At 47.1% G+C, this 22,007-nt stretch overlaps 1 protein-coding gene across 7 annotated transcripts in view; it reads right to left on the reverse strand.

Moving 5' to 3' along the window:
• Nucleotides 1-22,007, reverse strand: part of RIN2 (Ras and Rab interactor 2) — a 207,762-nt gene that overhangs the window by 58,026 nt on the left and 127,729 nt on the right. For 4 of the 7 annotated variants that reach the window (XM_027559602.1, XM_027559603.1, XM_027559604.1 and 1 more), the window contains one exon: nucleotides 5,319-5,419. In XM_027559602.1, coding sequence (XP_027415403.1) covers nucleotides 5,319-5,419 — 101 coding nt within the window. Of the gene's footprint in view, nucleotides 1-4,919; nucleotides 5,088-5,318; nucleotides 5,420-22,007 lie in introns of those variants that run through there. The other 3 variants (XM_027559607.1, XM_027559605.1, XM_027559606.1) reach the window with 2 other exon arrangements.

A 22,007-nucleotide genomic window follows, 5' to 3' on the forward strand; every position in this document is an offset into this window, starting at 1 on the left:
CTGTATGATTCCAGTTGTATTAAGGCCCCAAACAGGCAAATCTGACTGATGGCAACAGAAGCCAGGAAAGTGTTTACTCCTGGGGTACGGAGATCAGAAGTGAGTACACTGGGGGGCCCTCCCTATGCTCTGGAGGAAGCTTAAAGCCTATCCCACATCTTCAACATTTTATTTCTTTAGGCACCAGACTATTTTCTTGGGCTCCAAAATCACTGCAGATGGTGACTGCAGCCATGAAATTAAAGGACGCTTGCTCCTTGGAAGAAAAGCTATGACCAACCTAGACAGCATATTAAAAACCAGAGACATTACTTCACCAACAAAGGTCCATCTAGTCAAGGCTATGGGTTTTCCAGTAGTCATATATGGATGTGAGAGTTGGACCATAAAGAAAGCTGAGCACTGAAGAATTGATACCTTTGAACTGTGGTGTTGGAGAAGACTCTTGAGAGTCCTTGGACTGCAAGGAGATCCAACTAGTCCATCCTAAAGGAAATCAGTCCTGAATATTCATTAGAAGGACTGACGCTAAAGCTGAAACTCCAATACTTTGGCCACCTGATGTGAAGAGCTGACTCATTTGAAAAGACCCTGATGCTGGGAAAGATTGAAGGCAGGAGGAGAAGGGGACGAGAGAGGATGAGATGGTTGGATGGCATCACTGACTCAATGGACATGAGTTTGAGCAAGCTCTGGGAGTTGGTGAAGGACAGGGAAGCCTGGCGTGCTGCAGTCCATGGGTTCGTGAAGAGTTGGACACAACTGAGCGATTGAACTGAACTGAACTGAGGTCCCCTAATTGCTTTATGAGCCTGGCGTCTTGCTCTTCCAAGAGGCTTGAATATGTTTAGAATCTCAAAGGGGCTGGCGACTGTCATTTGTCCATTCACTGAATATTTACTAAGTGCTACCTGCCAGACACCATCCTGAGTGTTGAAAAAAAACAGCATTGGGCACAGATGAAGTCTCTGGTCTCACACAGCGTAGTTTTTAGTGTCGGGGGCAGAAAACACAAACGTAAGCCAGTGAGTCCATTTCAGGTCTGTACAAGTTCTACAACTTTGAATAAAGCCAGAGACTTCCCTGGTGGTCCAGGGGTTAAGAATCTGCCTTGTAATGCAGGGGACACAGGTTCAATCCCTGGTTGGGAAACTAAGAGCCCCTACTCCACAACTAGAGAGTCCATGAGCCTCAAATGAAGGTCCCTGCAAGATGCAAAGAAGATCCCACATGTGGCTGCAATGAAGACCCAATGCAGCCAAAGAAATAAATTAATATTAAAAAAAAAATAATAACAGCCAGCTGCGGGGACAGGAGAAAGGAGAGTCCATGGGTGACTGCTTCCTGCAGAAAGGGCATTCCAGGCAAAAGGAACGGTAGGATAAAGTCTGGGAGGTGGGAGCTTGCTTGGCCAGGAGCCCAGGGGCTGGAGTAGACAGATGGAGTAGGTGACACTGTCAGAAGAGATTTGCGGGGCAGGGGTGGGGGTTGGATCCCCGAAGGACTGAAGGCTATGGTGAAGATTTTGGTTTTAAATGGAAAACTACTAAAGGACTTTGAACGGGAGGGACATGACTTGGATTCAGATGAACTAAAGTCAGACCATCCTCTGACTTAGATAACAGTTCAGAGGGACTTCTCTGGCAATCCATTGTTTAATACTCCACCTTCCAATGCAGAGAGTATGGATTTGATCCCTGGTCCAGGAAATAAAGTCCCACATGCTGCGGGAGCTGTGCCAAAAATTAAAAACAAAACAAAACAAAACAAAAAAAACCAGCTCAGAGGTGGTGAATCGGTGAAGATAAAGCAGGGGCAGCAGGCAGGGTCTACTGCAGTGCTGGTGAGGAGTGGTCCCACCCTGGATCTATCTTATTAGCAGAGCTGCTAGAGTTTGGAGATAGAGGGGAAGGCAGTTATGAGACAAGAGGTGTCAGGGTTGAAGCGTTTGTGAAGGGAAACCAAGGGCTCAGTCCTGGTCTTTGTAAGTTTGAAATGCCAAGGGTCAGGCTGTGGGCAGCTGGATGCAAACATGTGGATCCAACAGAGGACCAGCCTAGGGATGGATACAAGCTGGGAACCTGGGAATGTTCTGGAGGTGGGAATGCTCATAATGACGGATGGATGAGATGGAGAGAGGTAAGAGGAAGTGGAACCAAAAAGATTCCATTTAACCTATGGTTGGATCATAAGCCACAAGCCTGGATGGGATCACACAGGAAGTGGCTCTAGAGATGTCTCTGTAAACAAGATACTGTGCTTTCCACGTGCTAACACTGGGCCAAGTGCTTCACAGCTGTTAACTCCATCTTCCTAACGATTCAGAGGTAAAGCTCCGTTATTGTCCCTATTTTACTGATATGGACACCGAGGGTCCTATTCAGAAAAGAAAGGGGATGGTGCAGAGGCCGCTGGGAGTCCCAGGGTCAGGTGGGCAGGGGGACAAGGAGGAAGCAGCCAGTGGCAGGCGAGGTGAGAGGAGACCAGGGAGCCTGGTGTCCCCGATGCCCACGAGTGTCCCTGCAGGGGACAGAAGGTGGGAGCTGACCATGGATAGAAAAAAGGGACATCTTTACTTCCACTAACCTGCTTCCTTCTGAAATTAACTTCCTCCCAGTTTGAATGCAGGCAACACATCTCAGTAGTGCTCTCAGCCCCTGAGACCCTGTCACCACCAGCAGCCCCAGACGCTCTCAGTGTCAGTACAGGCCTGCCTGTCCGCCTCCAGATGAGAGCGGCTCCTCAACCCACAGCCTGACCTGGCCTTTAACATATCAGTAAAGGAGCACCTACGCTATGAAATCACACGTTAACGATTCTGATCCTCGTATCTCAGTTGTTCCCGCTGTCGCGCTACATATTTTATTTTATGCATGTAAAGTATTATCCCGAGGAGGGGCTCCATGACACCCGAAAAGGCTAAAGACCTCCAGCTCATCTCAATATTAACCACAGAGCAGCCACCGCAGGCAGGAAACCACATCCTAACCTGGGGAGTCAGTGCGTACTTCATTTCGCATCCACCCAGACGCTTCCTGGTGACTGCCTGGGGCAGGTGACGGTAGCCCACAGCGCCCAGGCACCCTCACCATGGGTGATGTCACAAAGGAAGGTGACTGGGATGCCTTCCTGCAGCCACCAGAAGGTGCCCTGCCCACGTCTGGGGGTGGGGGTAGGAGATGAGGGTGGGATGGGGTTAGGGTGTGTCTTCTCTCTACAAGGCTCTCATTTGACTGGGTTCTGCTCCCCTCACTCCCACTGCTTCCCGGTCATCTGCCCTTCAGGGTGCTCTGTGCCAGGCTGACCCACTGTCTCCCTGTAACCACAGACCTGCTCTGCCCTCATTTGCAAACAGCTCAGAGTCCTCCTCGCAGTGCGTCTCCATCATCTGCCTCTCTTGACTTCTCCACTGGGCAAAATGGAGGGATTAAAACTGAGTCCCTGTTCCATGCTCCAAACAGTCAGTGAGAGATCCCAGCACAGAATCCAGAGGCTTCTCAGGTGGGCTTTTTCCATGTCACATGGGTCCCAGATCAGCAGAACTAAGGTCACGATAGAGTTTCCTTCAAGGGTCGTTAGGAGATTCAATGAGCTGGCAGATGTAATGTACTTAAAACAGTGGTCCACACGTGGTGAACACCGTACACATTGTTAAAGATAATCTTGGAAACAGACATTACCGTATGTAAAATGGATAGCCAAGGGGAATTTGCTGAATGACTCAGGGAACTCAAACCTGGGCTCTGTAACAACCTAGAGGGGTGGGATGCGGAGGGAGGTGCCACGGCTGTTCAAGTGGGAGGGGACATGGGTAAACCTATGGCTGAGTCATGTTGATGTTTGGTAGAAACCAACACAACATTGTAAAACAACTACCCTTCAATTAAAAAACAAACTAAAAAAAGATAATCTCAACTTTCCTATTTCCCTTCTACAAGCCTTTAAAATTCATAAATTCCGTATCAACCAGTATAGCATTCAAGAATAACTGACACTAACGTGAAAAAGAAAAAGGTTTCGTGGGATGTTTATAGTCATTCTTAAATTTAAAAACCTTAAAGGAAATGTTAAGGGTGAAGAGAAAAAACCTGGAACTACATTGAACACGGGGCAGAAAATCTCTGATCAAAAATCACTGTGTATTTGTCTAGTTTCTGGGGAAAAAATGACCCCATTAAAACTGTTCATACCAAAGTCAAGGGGAAGTCACAGAATGCCAAGTGGAGGACCATCTAGTCTACCTCCAACATTTTTGTACAAAAGGAGAGGAGACAGCACAGAGTATTTGCACAGCTAAGGGGGGACTTATTCCTCCAGAGACCCAGGGTGTGGACGCACAGACTCTCAGCTGCAGGGTGGCAGCTGCAGGGTGGCAGGGTCCCGCCCTGGGTCGGCTGGTTCTCCTTCCTCTATAGCAGGAACAGGTCGGGCTGGTTTGAAACTTGCCCTGACAACCAGATTCACCTGGTTTGCCTGCCTCTGCAGGACTCCTCCTGCCCAGCTCATGACTTGCAAGCAAAACCAACTCCAAAAATCTCACCCTCACACTGCACCAGGCAGCCTCAACCCCATTTCCTGAGAAAAAGGGGAAACTGCTAATGAATCTGGCCTCCGAGGCACCAAGTGTCCATGGCATTTTCTACTGACTATGCCCTCCTGTCCTTGCAAAGAACTAGAGCTTCCAAGAACTAGAAGAGGTTTGGGGACTCTCCTCCAGCCTGCCCGCTCCCCACCTCTGTATCCTCATTCTGCAGAAAATGCCAGTCCTTAACTACCTACTTAGACCTTGTGTGTTGTGAACACAGCGTAACACAGGTAGCCAGTGCCTTTCTTCATCGCTTACAACCACATCCAATTTCCAATACGCTGGGTCACATTTTGGGCTAAGGGCCATGGAAGGTGCTGGGGTTGTTTCTGACCTGAGAATGCAAAACGAGTCCATCCTCTTTAGTGCTCCCTTCAAACCTTCTGGAGACAGACACGGGCTACACTGAATTCTGTTTTGCACACGGAGGCTCCCGCTGAGTTACTGTTTCCATCACTGTGAGAAGGTGGAGGTGGCAGACAGAACTTTAGGTTTCCGGGTTCTGATGCCAAGAGGAATGGAGAAGGTGTAAAGTTCAAGTGCCTTCAGATGGATTAATGTGAACCCAGACAACTGGTTCCTAGGCCACTCCCACCTCCTACAGAAGATTCTTCTGGAGTGGCCACCACACCCCCAGTTCCCAAACCTGCCAGGCGACCGGAACAGCTATCCTGGTGGCTACCAGGGTCACATCGCCCCCATCGTGTCCCCGATGCCTAATCGCCTCGGTCACCTGTGGGCTTCGGTGGGTCCCAGGCCATTTTCCAGGCTGACATCTGTCTGCACCATCTCCTGTTTCAGTTCGCCGATCTCCGAGGCAATTGTGTCAATGAGCTATTCAAAGACAAAAATAGTGTGACGTCAGGAAGTGGAAGAGGCGTGCCCAGAGCTGGGCAGCTTCAGCCACTTCAATAGGAGCACAGAGGTGACCACTTTTCTTTTCTTTTTTTTTAAATCCTGGCTTTGTGAATTTCCTTTACCCAGAGGAGGGGGGAAATAGGGAGGGAGCAGCTTCTGAGAAAGAGGAAGAACTTAGGTTTCGGTATCACCCTAAAATATGACATAAATAAAACAAAAAAATATGACACCCAGTTTGCTTTCTCAACATGAACTACAAAGAGGAATAAACAAATCTTGGCAAAACCAGGCTTCAACATTCCTACTGTCAAAGTGAACAGTCAAAATGGATGCCCTGGATTAAACTTTATACCATCCTTATTCTGGTTACAGAAAGATGTCTATTTCAAAGATACATACAGTTGGCAAATCAACTTCCAATGACTTGTTAGGGGAAAGGGAAGAGAGAGGATTGTGTGGGGGTAGGAGTGGGTGAGCAGGCAGTCAGGGAGCCGCAGGGGAAGAGATGGGGAAACGTGTCTTCTTCTCGGAGAAGACTTGTGTAGTCTTGCATGCCTTGCTTACATGCTTGGGAAGAAGCTACATCTGACCCTGAAGTGTGGTCTGAATTCTTGAGCCCCCCTTCCTCCCCACATCCACTCATTCAAAAGAATCTTCATGATGCTAATCAGGATCTGTGGAACAGCTACTCAAAGTGTCACTGCTCATTCATTTTTTAAAAAAATGTAGTACTTTTGCCTAGAAAATCCCATGGACAGAGGAGCCTGGTAGGCTGCAGTCCATGGGGTCGCTAGAGTCGGACACGACTGAATGATTTCACTTTCACTTTTCAGTTTCATACACTGGAGAAGGAAATGGCGACCCACTCCAGTGTTCTTGCCTGGAAAATCCCATGGATGGAGGACCCTGGTGGGCCGCAGTCCATGGGGTCGCTAAGAGTTGGACATGACTGAGCAACTTCACTTTCACTTTTCACTTTTATGCACTGGAGAAGGAAATGGCAACCCACTCCAGTGCTCTTGCCTGGAGAATCCCAGGGACGGGGGAGCCTGGTGAGCTGCCGTCTATGGGGTCGCATAGAGTCGGACACGACTGAATTGACTTAGCAGCAGCAGCAGCAGCAGTTATTTTTTCATATGGGGCTTCCCAGGTGGCTCGTGGTAAAGAATCCACCTGCCCTGCAAGAGACACAGGTTCAGTCTTTGAATTGGGAAGATCCCTTGGAAAAGGTAATGGTAACCCACTCCAGTATTCTTGCCTGGGAAGTCCCATGGACAGAGGAGCCTGGCAGACTACAGTTGATAGGGTCACAAAAGAGCTGGACACACCTTAGCGGCTAAATTAACAGATGTTTTCATATAAATGTTACTTATGTCAACAAGAAACCAATTAATATTTTAAAATAAACATTTAAATTATTTCTTTCCTAATATAGCAGATATCTGTAGGTGTAACCCACACGTCAAGCCCTCCATAATTTTTCACAGTGTAAAGGGGTCCTGGGGATAAAATGCTTGAGAATCATTGTTCTAGCTTAAAGATGTTGTCGTCTTGCCTCAAGCAGCTTTTATTCCACCCAGACTCTGGAAGAAATTTCATTTTGAGTCTATAGGCTGTACCAAAATGTACCCTTATCTATTCATTCATTCAGATTTTTATGTCTACTCACTTCATGCTAAGCACTCCATGACATTTCTCATGGAGATAATACTGTATTTGGGACACAGACCACAGCACTGAGCATCGAGAAGTTACAGAATGAAAAGAGAATTGAGTGATGCTGTAGGCGGTAGCTAAAGGGTCACCCTAGCTATGGTGGGTGGTGAGGACAGGTCTTTTGAGGAAGTGATGAAGCCCTGAATGACAAGGGAGCCAAGAAAAGATCAGGGGAGGAGCCCTCCACACAGCGAGTCCCAGAGGCGAGGGAGGTTTGTGGAAAACTGTGGTCTGCCTGCCACCAGCCTTTGTCCACCTTCTAGATTACAGTACCCTTGGATTTGAATTTTCAGCTGAGAACCATTGGAGGGCTTTAGTAGGGGAATGGCCATTTTACTTGTTTTATGTTCTAAAAAGATCTCCTTGGCTGCTGGCTACACATGGTTTGTAAGGAAAAGCAGCAAAAGTAGTTACGAGGCAACTGCAATGGTCCAGGCAAGAGACAACGGTGGTATGGACCAGAGTGGTATCAGAGAGAAGGGGGCAAATCCAGGAATCACTGGACATGGAAACTGAGAGATGGATTGAATGTGAGAGAAGTCTCAAGGCCACTCCTAAGTTGTTGGCTTGAGCTATTAGATAGACGATAGTGCCTTTCACTGAGGAAAACATGGGGAAGGATCAGATTTGAGGAAGTAACCCAGTGGACACTGCACAGGTTAAGTTCTAACTGAGTTGCTGGTTGGTCATCAATTCAATGTATTAAGTGACTTCTAATACTAAGGGTGGAACAACTTATACATTTGGAAGTCACTGGAATAGGTCACTGTGACAAGGAGAGACTATCTATGGGGGGTGGGGGGGATGGATAAGGGGCCCCAGCAAACAGCTGTGTGCACTCTCAGCACTTAGAGGTCAGGGGATAGGGGGCCAGCCAAGTCCATCCCCTTTGTGTGTGACTGGGGTGCAGGCTGTACGTGGAGCTTCTGGAAGCACTGGGGCCTTAGAAGAGGAGATAAGGGGATTTCCTTTGAGACACATTCCAGAGGCAAAAATTAAAAGTCTGACAATGTCAAATCCTTGAGGATGTGGGAAAACAGGAGCACTTACATGTTGCCGGAGCCATGTTTGGCAAGCACATTGGAAAGCCGTGTGTGGTACCTTATAGAGACACAGACTCCCGTGCACATGCTTGAGAGAAACCCACGCCCCTGGGTGAGATGAGAATATTGGCCGCACTGCTGTTTGTAAGAAAACCAAATTATAAGCATCTAAATGTCCACCAACTGGAGACACTGGATAAATGGAGGTATAGAATACTCCACAGCGGTTAAAATGAATGAACTAGGACTTCCCTGGTGGTCTAGTGGTTAAGACTCTGCATTTCCACCGCAAAGGGCATGGGTTCAATCCTGGATTAGAGAAATAAAATCCCATAAGCCTGCCCAGCGTAGTCAAAAAAAAAAAAAACCAAAAGAAAAAGAAGCAGATTATATACATCAACACACAGGCAAAAGCTCAAACAAGTTTTCATAAAAGCAAAAAAAGAAAAGTGAAACAGATTACACTCAGTATATGAAGTTTAAAACTAAGCAAAATTGTACTGTTGAGTGTTTGTAGATACATATATGAAAACAGATGACTCCAAGATGCAGTATAGGGTTCTCAGGAAGAGAAGTGGATGCAGGTGTGTACAGATGGATAGAGGTGTGCACAGGTGGGTGGAAGTGTGCACAGGTGGACAGAGGTGTGCACAGGTGGACAGAGGTGTGTGCACAGGTAGATGGAGGTGTGCACAGGTAGAGCATCTCAGCCACTTGCAGCACTTCATTTCTTAAAGTGGCAAAATGATGATACTAGATGGAGCTAGTGATGAGTGTAATATCATGCGATTTTCTGTATGTTTAATTGACTTCGTCATCAAACTTATTTAGTTCAGTTCAGTCACTCAGTTGTGTCCGACTCTTTGCGACCCCATGAATCGCAGCACGCCAGGCCTCCCTGTCCATCACCAACTCCCAGAGTTCACCCAGACTCCAATATGTAGGAAAATCGAAAAAGGAAGGACTAAAAAGGTGGGAGTGAGTAGGGTGAGCTGGGGGTGTCTGAGTGTCTGTGCAGGGGTCCCCCCCTCCACTTTCTAGGGCAGGAAGGTCACACATGGCCCATGAGGGAGCAAGCAGGCGTGCCCTGGGGAGGCCCAAACTCGACCTCCAGCAAATCTCAAAGGAAAGATTCCCAACCCAGCACATTCATCCTTTCTGCCCTCAGTCCCCTTCACGGCCATCATCACGAACTGAATGGCTTTCCCCGAGAGAAGCAGCTGACCCCTCCAGCCAGCTTTCTTTGTCCCAAACACACACTACAATCTGTGGTTGTCACTCAATACACCCAGATGGCAAACCACAGGTGGCACCCCTTATCTGTAAAGCAGAAGGGAAGGGCCAGGACCCCAAGGCATGAAGGTGGCTGACCACAGAGGCTGCCCTGGCTGGATGACTCTGGGACGCTCTGGATGGATTGAGGGCGTTTTCACCCCTTTCATCTCCCCTCTCCACCCCTTTTGACCCCAACTCATCCATCAGATGGCACAGATTTACCTGACAGATGGACCAGAGGCTAGGGTTCCAGAGCCAGGCCGCCAGAAACAAGAGTCACCCTAAAATGTCTGCTGCTCCCTGAGGTCAGCCCAGAGGTCCCTGATGGGATGTAAGCTGCTCCCCACCACTGTTCCCAGATACAGGTGTGTTTGATTGGTTTTAATTCTGGCAGATGTTTGACCTCACCCCTTATGCTCTCATGTTCTTCCAGATTTCATTCTTTGAGGGCAAACAGGGATAACTTAGCACCCACCGAAGGGGAAGCAGTGTGAACCGAAGTTTTAGCCTTTTCCTGTGTTAAAGCCAACAGCAGTCAGTTTCCGTGTAAGCTGCTTCATTCAAGTTTCTCCAAATCCACTTACACAACCTGATACCCCAGCACATCCGGGTCTCTGTTAGAACTCCTCCAGCGGGGAAGGGGCTGCCTACGCGTGTGCCAAGCTGGAAGCCAGTGTGGCTTTCCGCAACCCTGTATGGCTGCCCTAGACATGTGTGGATGCCCGAGGGGGTGGCAACACAGCCAAACGGCTGTTACTCAGTGAACTGGCACCAGAGATGGGCCTCAGGTTTCAGGGCACAGAGCCAGTGAGATAGTAGTACTTGTTCAAAACACAGTAGCTATGTTCTCTCCAGAAAACCCCACAAGCAGCAACATAGTCAGGGCACAGACAGCCTGCCCGGAGAAAGTCAAGGCATGGCCTGTGTTCTGTATACCCCACAGGGCTGGGGTGCAGAGCAGGGAGAAGGCTGCTGGTAGGATCAGCTGTTTCTGCATCCGCCACAGGGAGAACAAGCCTGGGGCTGGGTCTCTGCGTCCCTCCTTCATTCTGCTCAGAAAGCCAGTGCCCCCGCCCTGGGCTCCAGAACAAAGTACAGGTAGTACTCCTTGGGATGAGTTTCACCCTACCCTGCAGCCAGGCCAAGGGCAGGAGAATTCGGGAAGCCCCAGGTTCTTTCCCGAGATCACACCCAGGGCTCGACAACATGGAACCTGTGCAGCTCCAGCCAGGCCCATGAGTCTACACTGATATGGACCAATCTGTAATTATTCTGTGTGGGTCATGTGCCTGTCAGGGGAACCTCACCAATGGGGCCACACTTCCAGCAGCAGGGGGTACAGTGTGTGAGGCAGCCTGCTTTGCAGCCCCTACCTGACAGAGAAATGAAGTGCTTCCTACCATATCAGTAAACAATGATGTCACAGTCGTCAGCGATTTCAGCCCTCCAGGGCATTCAGGAAGGAGGAAAAATACCTGAGATCTAACAGCCATCAGATTGCAACCACTCCCTTCAGAGAGCCCAAGGGAGCTCAGTTTAGTTCAGTGGCTCAGTTGTGTCCGATTCTTTGTGACCCCTTGGACTGTAGCACACCAGGCCTCCTTGTCCATCATCAACTCCCAGAGTTTACTCAAACTCATGTCCATCAAGTCGGTGATGCCATCCAACCATCTCATCATCTGTCGTCCCCTTCTCCTCCTGCCTTCAATCTTTCCCAGCATCAGGGTCTTCTCCAATGAGTCAGTTCTTTGCATCAGGTGGCCGAAGTATTGGAGTTTCAGCTTCAGCATCAGTCCTTCCAATGAACATTTAGGACTGATTTCCTTTAAGATGGACTGGTTGGAGCTCAGGATGTGAAAACAAAAAACACCCAGGACACTGGCCCCAAATAGTTGAGATGCATATGAAAGGGATGATTTCAGTGAGCCCAGACTCCTGCATCTTCCATATACAGAAAAGCGCTAAATTCCTTGTGATATCTGGTTCTCTTTAATTCACAAAAATACTTTTGATGTTCAGACTACCTACCCTTTGTTGCAAAACTTCTATATAACCTGGCTCCTCACCGATCCCCTCACCCCCCTCCCCTGGAGCAATTCTCTCAAGACTACTTGAGGTGCTACCTCCTGGGCTTAAGTCCTAAAAATTTCCGTTGAATAAAACATAACTCTCATCTTTTACGTTGCAACTATTTTTTGTTTTTTAAGTCGAAAGAGCGGTGGTGAGGACCCCAGCTGTGGCTCAGAAAGACCTACCTTCCAATCCCAGCCCGACCCCTGTCAGCTGAGTCCTGAATCCTTCGGTACCGACTTATTCCTGAACCCCTGATATTAGGGCTTGGGTTTGGATGAGTTCATAGGATGATGAGATGAAAACACCTTGGAGCCTGCCCCTAAATGCTCTCACATTTTCTTCCTAGTTCAGTCCTCTCTTTATATGAATGGTGACCCGCTAGGAAGCAGAGAGCTGATAAAGCTGACACTTAAAAACAGACTCATTCACCTCCCTGCCTGCAAAGAGGTTGTTTCATCTCCGCTACAAAAGATTAGTGTTCCTGGACTCCAACCCTCCTTCTGCCTGTCTGCCCCAAAGTCTCTAAGCTTGAGATGTGCACACTAGATAACAATTTTCCCCAATGGACTGATGGACCAGGAGAGAAGTTGTCTGACACCCTTGCTTGCAGGGCAGGCTGGAGGGAGGGGAAAGGAGGGACTCAATCTTGCTTTGTTTATTTTAGAGTTAGATAAGAGGAGAGAGATTCTCTTGAAGGTCAAGTTAAAAAGAAAGTGTTTTTAGAGCAAGTTCTGATACAGGAATTCCAGGACTAACTCAGGAATGTTATCAGCGGTTCTTGAAAGGATGTGTCACTGACAGATGAAGACTTGAATCCTAGGATGTGGGAAAAGTCTGACTCCCAGCCATGGAATTTCTATTCCCCAAGTGCATTGAGTTGGCCTTGGGATATGATGGGCCTTGACAATCTTATCAGCTCTGTGGGCTTAGACCCACCTCCAGGTCACAAACAACCACTGACCCTCACAACTGCCTTTCCTGTTTCCGCTGAGCTGGCGGAGCCTCTAGGTCTAGTGGGCATACCCCATGCTGGAGTTTTCCTAAAGCAATCTGGAAAATAATTGGCTTGTTACAAACTTTCAGAAGATTCTTGCCCCAGGAACTGTCACCATGGAAACAAAGAAGTAATGAAGGCTGCTTGCCTTCACTTGTAGAGGAGTGTCTGGGGACTGACACTGGAGCATCTTGGAATCTGGCCCTTTTTTTGTTTTTATGTGTTAGTTGCTCAGTCATATCTGACTCTGCCACCCCATGGACTATAGTCCCCCAGGCTCCTCTGTCCTTGGGATTCTCCAGGCAAGAATATTGGAGTGGGTTGCCATTTTCTCCTCCAGGGGATCTTCCCAACCCAGTGGTTGAACCTGACCTCGGATTGAATCCTCCCTGCTCTGCATTTGAGTCTTAAAGTCCAGAGTCTTAACCACTGGACCGCTAGGAAAGTCCCACCCTTGGTTAATTCGTTTCAAGTGGGAATGGTTTTCCACCAAAGGGACAAACCATGTAGGGATATACTTAGGAATACCCCATGTATCCATTCTATTTTGATAAATGCTTAGTTCGTTTCTAATATGTTGCTGTCACAATCATGATTGTGATGAGCAGCCTTGTGTACCGTGTGAAAACTCAAGAGAAAATGACAAATTGTAGGCACATAGGAGGTTATGAGGAGGTACCATGTGGCTCTCCAGGGGTCTGTGCCCAGCTGCAGGGCCTCCACCTTCTTTGAAAACATCCACCTCACTTGTCAGTATTTACTGCGTGTTAGTCGCTCAGTCCTGTCTCTTTGCGATCCCATGGACTATATAGCTCGCCAGTCTTCTCTGTCCATGGGATTCTCCAGCCAAGAATACTGGAGTGGGTTGCCATGCCCTCCTTCAGGGGATCTTCCCAACCCAGAGATTGAACCTGAGTCTCCTGCATTGCAGGTGGATTCTTTACCATCTGAGCCACCAGGAAAGTATCAATTTTTTTAAGCTTTGGCTAATCTGATACATGGCTTTTTATTATCTTAGTGCTTTTCAAAGATTATTTTTGTTGGGAAGGAAGAAATTTTTCTCTGCCCTTCTACACTCTTCTGGCTGGTCAAAGAATTAAGAATTAAAAAAAAAAAGTGGGAACGTCCTTGGATGTCCAGTGGTTAACACTCTGAGTTTCCACTGGAAGGGGCGAGGACTCCATCTCTGTGGGGAACTAAGATTCCACATGCTGTGTGGCAGGGCCAAAATAACTAAAATAAATTAAATTAGGATGAAACAGGTTAACAGCAGAAAGTCAAACAAAGTGTAATAACATGTACACATAGGGGGGAGCCAAAAGAACCAAAATGGCCAAAACCTTTAAATATCACCTTCAGCTAAAGACAAAAGAGGGCTTCAAAGGGAAGGAAGGTAGTTCTTAGGAGATGGACCAACAGCTGTTTGGAAAACAAAGGTTTGCTGGCCCCTGCAGATACAATGGGCCATGACTTCCCATCCACTGCCTCATGTGAGTTAGAGGCTTCTAGGCAACGGCTCCCTTCCTGGTACAGGTCCTCTATCTGTGTTTTTTTTAGGCAGTTTAAGGGCAAGGTCAAAGGTTCTTCCTGAGTCTTCAGAGCTATTGTCTCCAGCTTCAAATAATCTGCATGCCAAAGAGATATTTTGGGGTGGCAAGTTTTTCTTCCCTTCATATTTTGGTCATCTATTTGTATTTCTTCCCAGAGGGATGATCTGTTCGTTTATTTGTTGCCTGTTTAGGGGTTTGCTGATTTTTCTTAAGTTGTGAATATGAATCCCTTGTCTCAAATACTGAAGATTCCCCCTCATCCTGCTTCTCTGCCTTTTAAATTTCCTTAAATTAAAAAACAAACAAACATATTTATTTTGCCTGTGCTAGGTCTTAGTTGCTCTTCATTGCAGCAGGCAAATTCTTAGTTCTGGCATCTAGTTCCCTGACCAGGGGTGGAACCCGGGCCCCCTGCTTTGGGAGCAAGAAGTCTTAACCACTGGACCACCCAGGAAGTCCCAACTTCCCTTAAACTTTGAATGTTGATAGAATCAAAAGTTACTTAAGGCTCTTGCTGACTCTCCGCTGTCTAGGAAGACACTCCTTATCTGGAAGTAAGAAAGTCTCCTTGGTTTTCTCTAAGACACATGTCATTTTGCCTCTTCACGTATGACGTATTTGTTTCTTTGTAGGCCTGTCATCGTCTGGATTTAATCCTGAGTGTGATGTGAAGTTGGGACAAGGAGGTGAGGGGTGACTGTGATAAGACCAGGGCTAGTTCTACATTACCCTCTCTCCTGGCCTAAACCCTGCCCCGAGGTACCTTCTGCAGGCCAAGGAATGTGCCCAGAAGGCTGCCTTTTCCCAGTTTGCCCAAAGGCTGGGCGTGGCTCAGGACAGGTGAACCCTGCACTGGCTTTTCACCCCGTATGGAGAGTCAGAGACACCACAGTATTTATGCCACAGTCCTTACTGATCCAAAACAGCCCTTCAGCCACAATCAGAACTTTGAAAGAAAGTGAAAGTGTTAGTCCCTCAGTCCTGTCCAACTCTTTAAGACCCCATGGACTGTAGCCCGCCAGGCTCCTCTACCCACGGAATTCTCCAGGCAAGAATACTGGAATGGGTTGCGATTCCCTTCTCCAGGGGATCTTCCTGACCCAGGGATTGAACTTGGCTCTCCTGCATTGCAGGCAGATTCTTTACCATCTGAGTCACCAGGGAAGCCAATCAGAACCTTCCTAGTTACCAAAAAACAACACCCACTACCTTCTTATTCCACTTTCTTCTTTGGAGTTAAAAAAATACAGCGCACCTCCAACACACGTAGAGGAAAACTTAATAAGCAACCCACCCCTTCCCATCCTCTGTGTGAAGTCAATGGTTTGCCATGAGTAATTTTCTGTTTTTAGCACAAAGTAGTAAATAGCAGTATTTAGAAGAAACAAATACGAGTGAATAATTGAATTATTTAAAAGCAGAATTTTGGCTAAAGGCCCGGCTTCAAATTCCTTTGGCTCTGTTGATTCAAGCCGTGCATTCCCTGAGGAAATCATTTGACCCCCTTACATTTTCTCATACGTGAACGGATGATGTGTTGAGGGTTGTTTCTCAGGGCCATTTAAGGGTCCAAGGAGGTGTTGCAGGCCATGTCCACAATAGATAGGCCCCTTTATTGTTTGCTGGAGGGTGGGGGGTGGGGGCGGCGGGGAGGCGGGTGTGGAGAGAGGCTTTCAATTGATACCACCCTCCTCAGAGGACAGCAAGGTCAGAAGTGTGGTTTAAGGTGTGCCACCAGAAGCTCCAGGTGGGGTTAAGGATGCTGGATGTGATGGCTGATTGTATATGCTGGGGACGCAGGTCCTGCTGCAATGCCCACAAGGGAGAGGGAGGCCTCCATGTGCTATTTCCCCCAAGCACTTGAATTCCATGGGGCTTGCTGGGGGCCTGAGAAGCATGGAGATTCTTTGAATGGGTCTCTTGGACTACAAGAAGATCAAACCAGTCCATCCTAAAGGAAATCAACCCTGAATATTCCTTGGAAGGACTGATGCTGAAGCTGAAGCGCCAATACTTTAGCCACCTGATGCGAAGAGCTGATTCATTAGAAAAGACCCTGATGCTGGGAACGATTGAGGGCAGGAGGAAAAGGGGACGACAGAGGATGAAATGGTTGGCTGGCTTCACTGACTCCATAGACATGAGTTTGAGCAAGCTCCAGGAGTTGGTGATGGACAGGAAAGGTGGTGTGCTGCAGTCCATGGGGTCGCAAAGAGTCGGACATGACTGAGCGACTGAACAACAACTTAGAATGGGTAGAAATATTTGAAAGGCAAAAGCCCCCATCAGTACTTGGTGCACCTTAGGTGTGATGGTACCCGCTGCAGGACTCACCCAGGGACCAGGCTTATGGACTTTTAGCCTCTTGTTAGACCTTCCTGGTATCTGCAAAGCCCTGCAAACATCAGGTTGCACAGCGGTCTCGCTGACACTAGTGCTTCTGCCAGACATGCTGGGTGCTTCCCCAAGGCCGTCAGGGGGAGGGAACTTGGCCCTCCACGGCCAGCCCCAGGTCCCTGTCAGAGGACAGAAACTGCATGATCTTGTGCACAGAGACCCAGAAGGACCCTCAGAGTCAGTTCTGGACCACTGACTGATGGGCGCTGACTGTAAACGCTCCTGCTCCCTCACCTCTGGTCCTTGAAGACAGAGCCAGAGTTACCCTCAAGGGACTTTCCTTGAACTTGGACCCTTGCTCACCCTCTCTGCCCCACTCTGCTATGGGGTTTTCTTGGGAGCACTTTCTGATAAGCCACTTTCGTGAAAAATTTTAGCTCTGGGCTTGTTTCTGGAGACACTGACCCAAGGTGCCCCCAACCTCCCCTGTTTCCTCCCTTCCCTCCATTCACCACTTGAGGTTGATGGTCCTGTGTCTGAGACCATCCTGAAGCCAGGGGCTCTCCCCAATGGCCCCCACCTGGACGCAAATTCCGCAGAGCAGGAATGGTGTCCTTGTGTTCTGTGGAGACCTCCAAGCTCAGGACAGTTCGGGGCACTTCCCTCTCCTGCCTTCCTCTTGGTAACTTCCCTGTCCATTTCTGTCTAGACCAGGGATAAATCAGGACACGGGGTGGGTGGGGCTCCAGCCTGACCTCAGCTGGACACCACGGGGAAGTGGCTGACACTGTGGCAGCTGCTGCAAAGGCACAGCTCCAGAGTTTTCAGCTGTTCACCAGCGATCACGCCAAGGGAGCTGTACATGCAGAATTCAGAGCTCTGAACCACTGTTCAGGTCTCACTGAGCAGAAGCCATTGGTTGGAAACCCTGGCCCCAGACTTCCCTGGCGATCCAGTGGTTAAGAATCTGCTTGCCAATGCAGGGGGCATGGGTCTGATTCCTGATCCGTTCCAGAAGGATCCCACATGCGGAGGAGCAACTAAGCCTGTATGCCACAACTACTGAGTTTGCACACCTAGAGCCTGTGCTCTGCAACAAGAGAAGCTACCGCTATGAGAAGCCCATGAGCACTGCAACTAGAGATAGCCCTCGAGCAGCAATGAAGACCCAGCGCAGCCAACATTAATAAAGACATACGAAAACAATAATGCAAAGAACTGACTCATTGGAAAAGACCCCGATTCTGGGAAAGACTGAGAGCAGGAGGAGAAGGGGGTGACAGAGGATAAGATGATTGGATGGCATCATCAACTCAATGGACATGAGTTTGAGCAAACTCCAGGAGAGAGTAAAGGACAGGGAAGCCTGGCATGCTGCAGTCCGTGGGTTCGAAAACATTCGGACTCAACTTAGCAACTGAACAACAACCTCTAATGACTAAATTGTAAGCTGCTTCTATCCAAGGGTAAGAGATCTCCACATTGGCTCTACCCTGCCAGACACTCACCTCCAAATATGGGGAGGCTGTGGAGGGCAGAGAGGCCTCTGCCATCAAACACACCAAAGGCTCAGTACAACTTGAAGAGGCCCAGCCCAGAGCTGTTAGTTTAATTATATTTGAAATGATCCTCCACAACAAACACTAATATAACTTTAAACTTAGTGCATCTTTGGGGAAAAATTATTTTTTAATGTATTTATTTACTAATTTAAGGGGAAAATTTTTTTCCTATATTTATTTATTTTTATTTATTTATATTTGGCTGTGCCCGGACTGTGCTGCTGGATGTGGACTTTCTCTAGCTGCGGTGAGTAGGGGCTACTCTCTAGTTGGGTGCCTGGGCTTCTCACTGCAGTGGCTTCTCTTGTTGAGGAGAACAGGCTCTAGGCACACAGATTTCAGTAGTTGTGGCACACAGGCTTAGTCACTCTATGGAATGTGGAATCTTCCTGGACCAGGTATCAAACTCATGTCCCCTGCACTGACAAGTGGATTCTTACCCACTGCACCACAAGGGAAGTCCCAGAAAAAAAAATTTTTTTTTAATGACACACAGAGTGTCCATATAAAATAAGGAAGCAGCCGGTGTGATGTGCCTTGAAATAGTCATTCTGCTGAGGTCCCGATTTACTCTGTCAGTTGTCCGAGGTCGGTGTTGCGTTGGATTCTTCAATGAGTTCAGAAGTTACAGATACCTCTCTATCGCTGCTTGTGGCTTTGAGTCGTAAGGTGAAATAACAAGATAACCAACAAACACCAGGAAGAGCAAAGCTCTTTCTAAGGCTCTGGCACTAATGTTTCTACAGCCCTGGTTTTAGCATCTGTGTCTGAAGTTTTAATGTCATATGTTTTAAAAAGATTTTTAGAAATGGGTACAGTGGTAATCATCTTGCAATGCAGAGAAATTTTAAGTCAATATATGGTGCACCAGAAATTAACTCAGTCTTACAGACCAACTGTTCTTCCAGTAGTCATGTAGATATGAAAACTGGACTAAAAGAAAGCTGAGTGCAGAACAATTGATGCTTTTGAACTATGGTGTTGGAGAAGACTCTTGAGAGTCCCTTCCAATCCCCAGTCCATCCTAAAGGAAGTCAGTCCTGAATATCCATTGGAAGGACTGATGCTGAAGCTGAAACTCCAAAACTTTGGCCACCTGATGCAAAGAACTGACTCACCAGAAAAGACCCTGATGCTGGGAAAGATTGAAGGCAGGAGGAGAAGAGGACAACAGAGGATGATATGGTTGGATGGCATCACTGACTCAATGGACATGAGTTTGAGCAAGCTCTGGGAGTTGGTGATGGACAGGGAAACCTGGTGTGCTGCAGTCCATGGGGTCGCAGAGAGTCAGACACAACTGAGTGACTGAACTGAACTGAACAGACCAATTATACTTCAAAAACAAACACATAAAAAAAGAGATCAGATTTGTGGTTATCAGAGGTGGGACATGAGGGTGCAGGGGAGAGGAAATTGGAGGAAGGTGGTCAAAATGTACAGACTTGTAATTATAAGATAAAGAAGCACTAGGAATGTAATGCACAACAGGATTAATACAATTAACATTGTATGATATATATGAAAATGGTTAAGAGAGTAAATCCTAAGAGTTCTCATTACAAGGAAAGAAAATCTTTTTTCACTTCCATCAATTTTGTATCTACTGGGTTGTCCAAAAAGTTAACTTTCTGGCCAACCTGCTATATGAAATTATGGATGTTCACTAAACTTATGGTGGACATCATTTCATGATGTATGCAAGTCAAATCAGTATGCTGTACGTAGCTGCATGTCAATTATATCTCAGTCAAGCCAGGGAAAAATAAGAAAAGAAAAAAGAAGCATGTACAGAGTACTTTAAAAACCTCAGACTCTAGGTCAACAACAGGAAAGATGCACAATCTGCTCCATCAAATTGAAGATACTATCATCGAAAGACATGGTGTTACTTTGTATACCACCAAGAAAAAAAAAAGCTGCCAGTAATAATTATAACATATCATTGATCACTGAAGTTGTTGTTCGGTTGCTAAGTCATGTCCAGCTCTTTGTGACTCCATGGACTGTGGCATACCAGGTTCCTCTGTCCCGCTAACTCCCAGAGTTTGCTCAAATTCATGTCCATTGATTCAGTTCAGTTCAGTTCAGTCGCTCTGTCGTGTCCGACTCTTTGCGACCCCATGAATCACAACATGCCAGGCCTCCTTGTCCATCACCAACTCCCAGAGTTCACTCAGACTCACGTCCATCAAGTCAGTGATGCCATCCAGCCATCTCATCCTCTGTCGTCCCCTTCTCCTCCTGCCCCCAATCCTTCCCAGCATCAGAGTCTTTTGCAATGAGTCAACTCTTCGCATGAGGTGGCCAAAGTACTGGAGTTTCAGCTTCAGCATCATTCCTTCCAAAGAAATCCCAGGGCTGATCTCCTTCAGAATGGACTGGTTGGATCTCCTTGCAGTCCAAGGGACTCTCAAGAGTCTTCTCCAACACCACAGTTCAAAAGCATTAATTCTTCGGCGCTCAGCCCTCTTCACAGTCCAACTCTCACATCCATACATGACCACAGGAAAAACCATAGCCTTGACTAGATGGATCTTTGTTGGCAAAGTAATGTCTCTGCTTTTGAATATGCTCTCTAGGTTGGTCATAACTTTCCTTCCAAGGAGTAAGCGTCTTTTAATTTCATGGCTGCAGTCACCATCTGCAGTGATTTTGGAGCCCAGAAAAATAAAGTCTGACACTATTTCCACTGTTTCCCCATCTATTTCCCATGAAGTGATGGGACTGGATGCCATGATCTTCGTTTTCTGAATGTTGAGCTTTAAGCCAACTTTTTCCACTCTCCACTTTCACTTTCATCAAGAGGCTTTGTAGTTCCTCTTCACTTTCTGGCATAAGGGTGGTGTCATCTGCATATCTGAGGTTATTGATATTTCTCCTGGCAATCTTGATTCCATCTTGTGTTTCTTCCAGTCCAGCGTTTCTCATGATGTACTCTGCATGTAAGTTAAATAACAGGGTGACAATATACAGCCTTGACATACTCCTTTTCCTATTTGGAACCAGTCTGTTTTTCCATGTCCAGTTCTAACTGTTGCTTCCTGACCTGCATACAGGTTTCTCAAGAGGCAGGTCAGGTGGTCTGGTATTCCCATCTCTTTCAGAATTTTCAACAGTTTATTGTGATCCACACAGTCAAAGGCTTTGGCATTGTCCATAAAGCAGAAATAGATGTTTTTCTGGAATCCTCTTGCTTTTTCCATGATCCAACAGATGTTGGCAATTTGATCTCTGGTTCCTCTGCCTTTTCTAAAACCAGCTTGAACATCAGGAAGTTCATGGTTCACGTATTGCTGAAGCCTGGCTTGGAGAATTTTGAGCATTACTTTACTAGCGTGTGAGATGAGTGCAATTGTGCGGTAGTTTGAACATTCTTTAGCATGGCCTTTCTTTGGGATTGGAATGAAAACTGACCTTTTCCAGTCCTGTGGCCACTGCTGAGTTTTCCAAATTTGCTGGCATATTGAATGCAGCACTTTCACAGCATCATCTTTCAGGATTTGAAGTAGCTCAACTGGAATTCCATCACCTCCACTAGTAATCCAAGTCTATGCCCTAGCCAGTAATGCTGAAGAAGCTGAAGTTGAATGGTTCTATGAAGACTTACAAGAATTTTTAGAACTAACACCCAAAAAAGATGTCCTTATCATTATAGGGGACTGGAATGCAAAAGTAGGAAGTCAAGAAACACCTGGAGGAACAGGCAAATTTGGCCTTGGAATACGGAATGGAGCAGGGCAAAGACTAATAGAATTTTGCCAAGAAAATGCACTGGTCATAGCAAACACCCTTTTCCAACAACACAAGAGAAGACTCTACACATGGACATCACCAGATGGTCAACACCAAAATCAGACTGATTATATTCTTTGCAGCCAAAGATGGAGAAGCTCTATAAGGTCAGCAAAAACAAGACCAGGAGCTGACTGTGTCTCAGACCATGAACACCTTATTGCCAAATTCAGACTTAAATTGAAGAAAGTAGGGAAAACCACTAGACCATTCAGGTAT

Source organism: Bos indicus x Bos taurus, chromosome 13, assembly GCF_003369695.1.
Source record: "Bos indicus x Bos taurus breed Angus x Brahman F1 hybrid chromosome 13, Bos_hybrid_MaternalHap_v2.0, whole genome shotgun sequence".
Classification (NCBI taxonomy): Eukaryota; Metazoa; Chordata; class Mammalia; order Artiodactyla; family Bovidae; genus Bos; species Bos indicus x Bos taurus.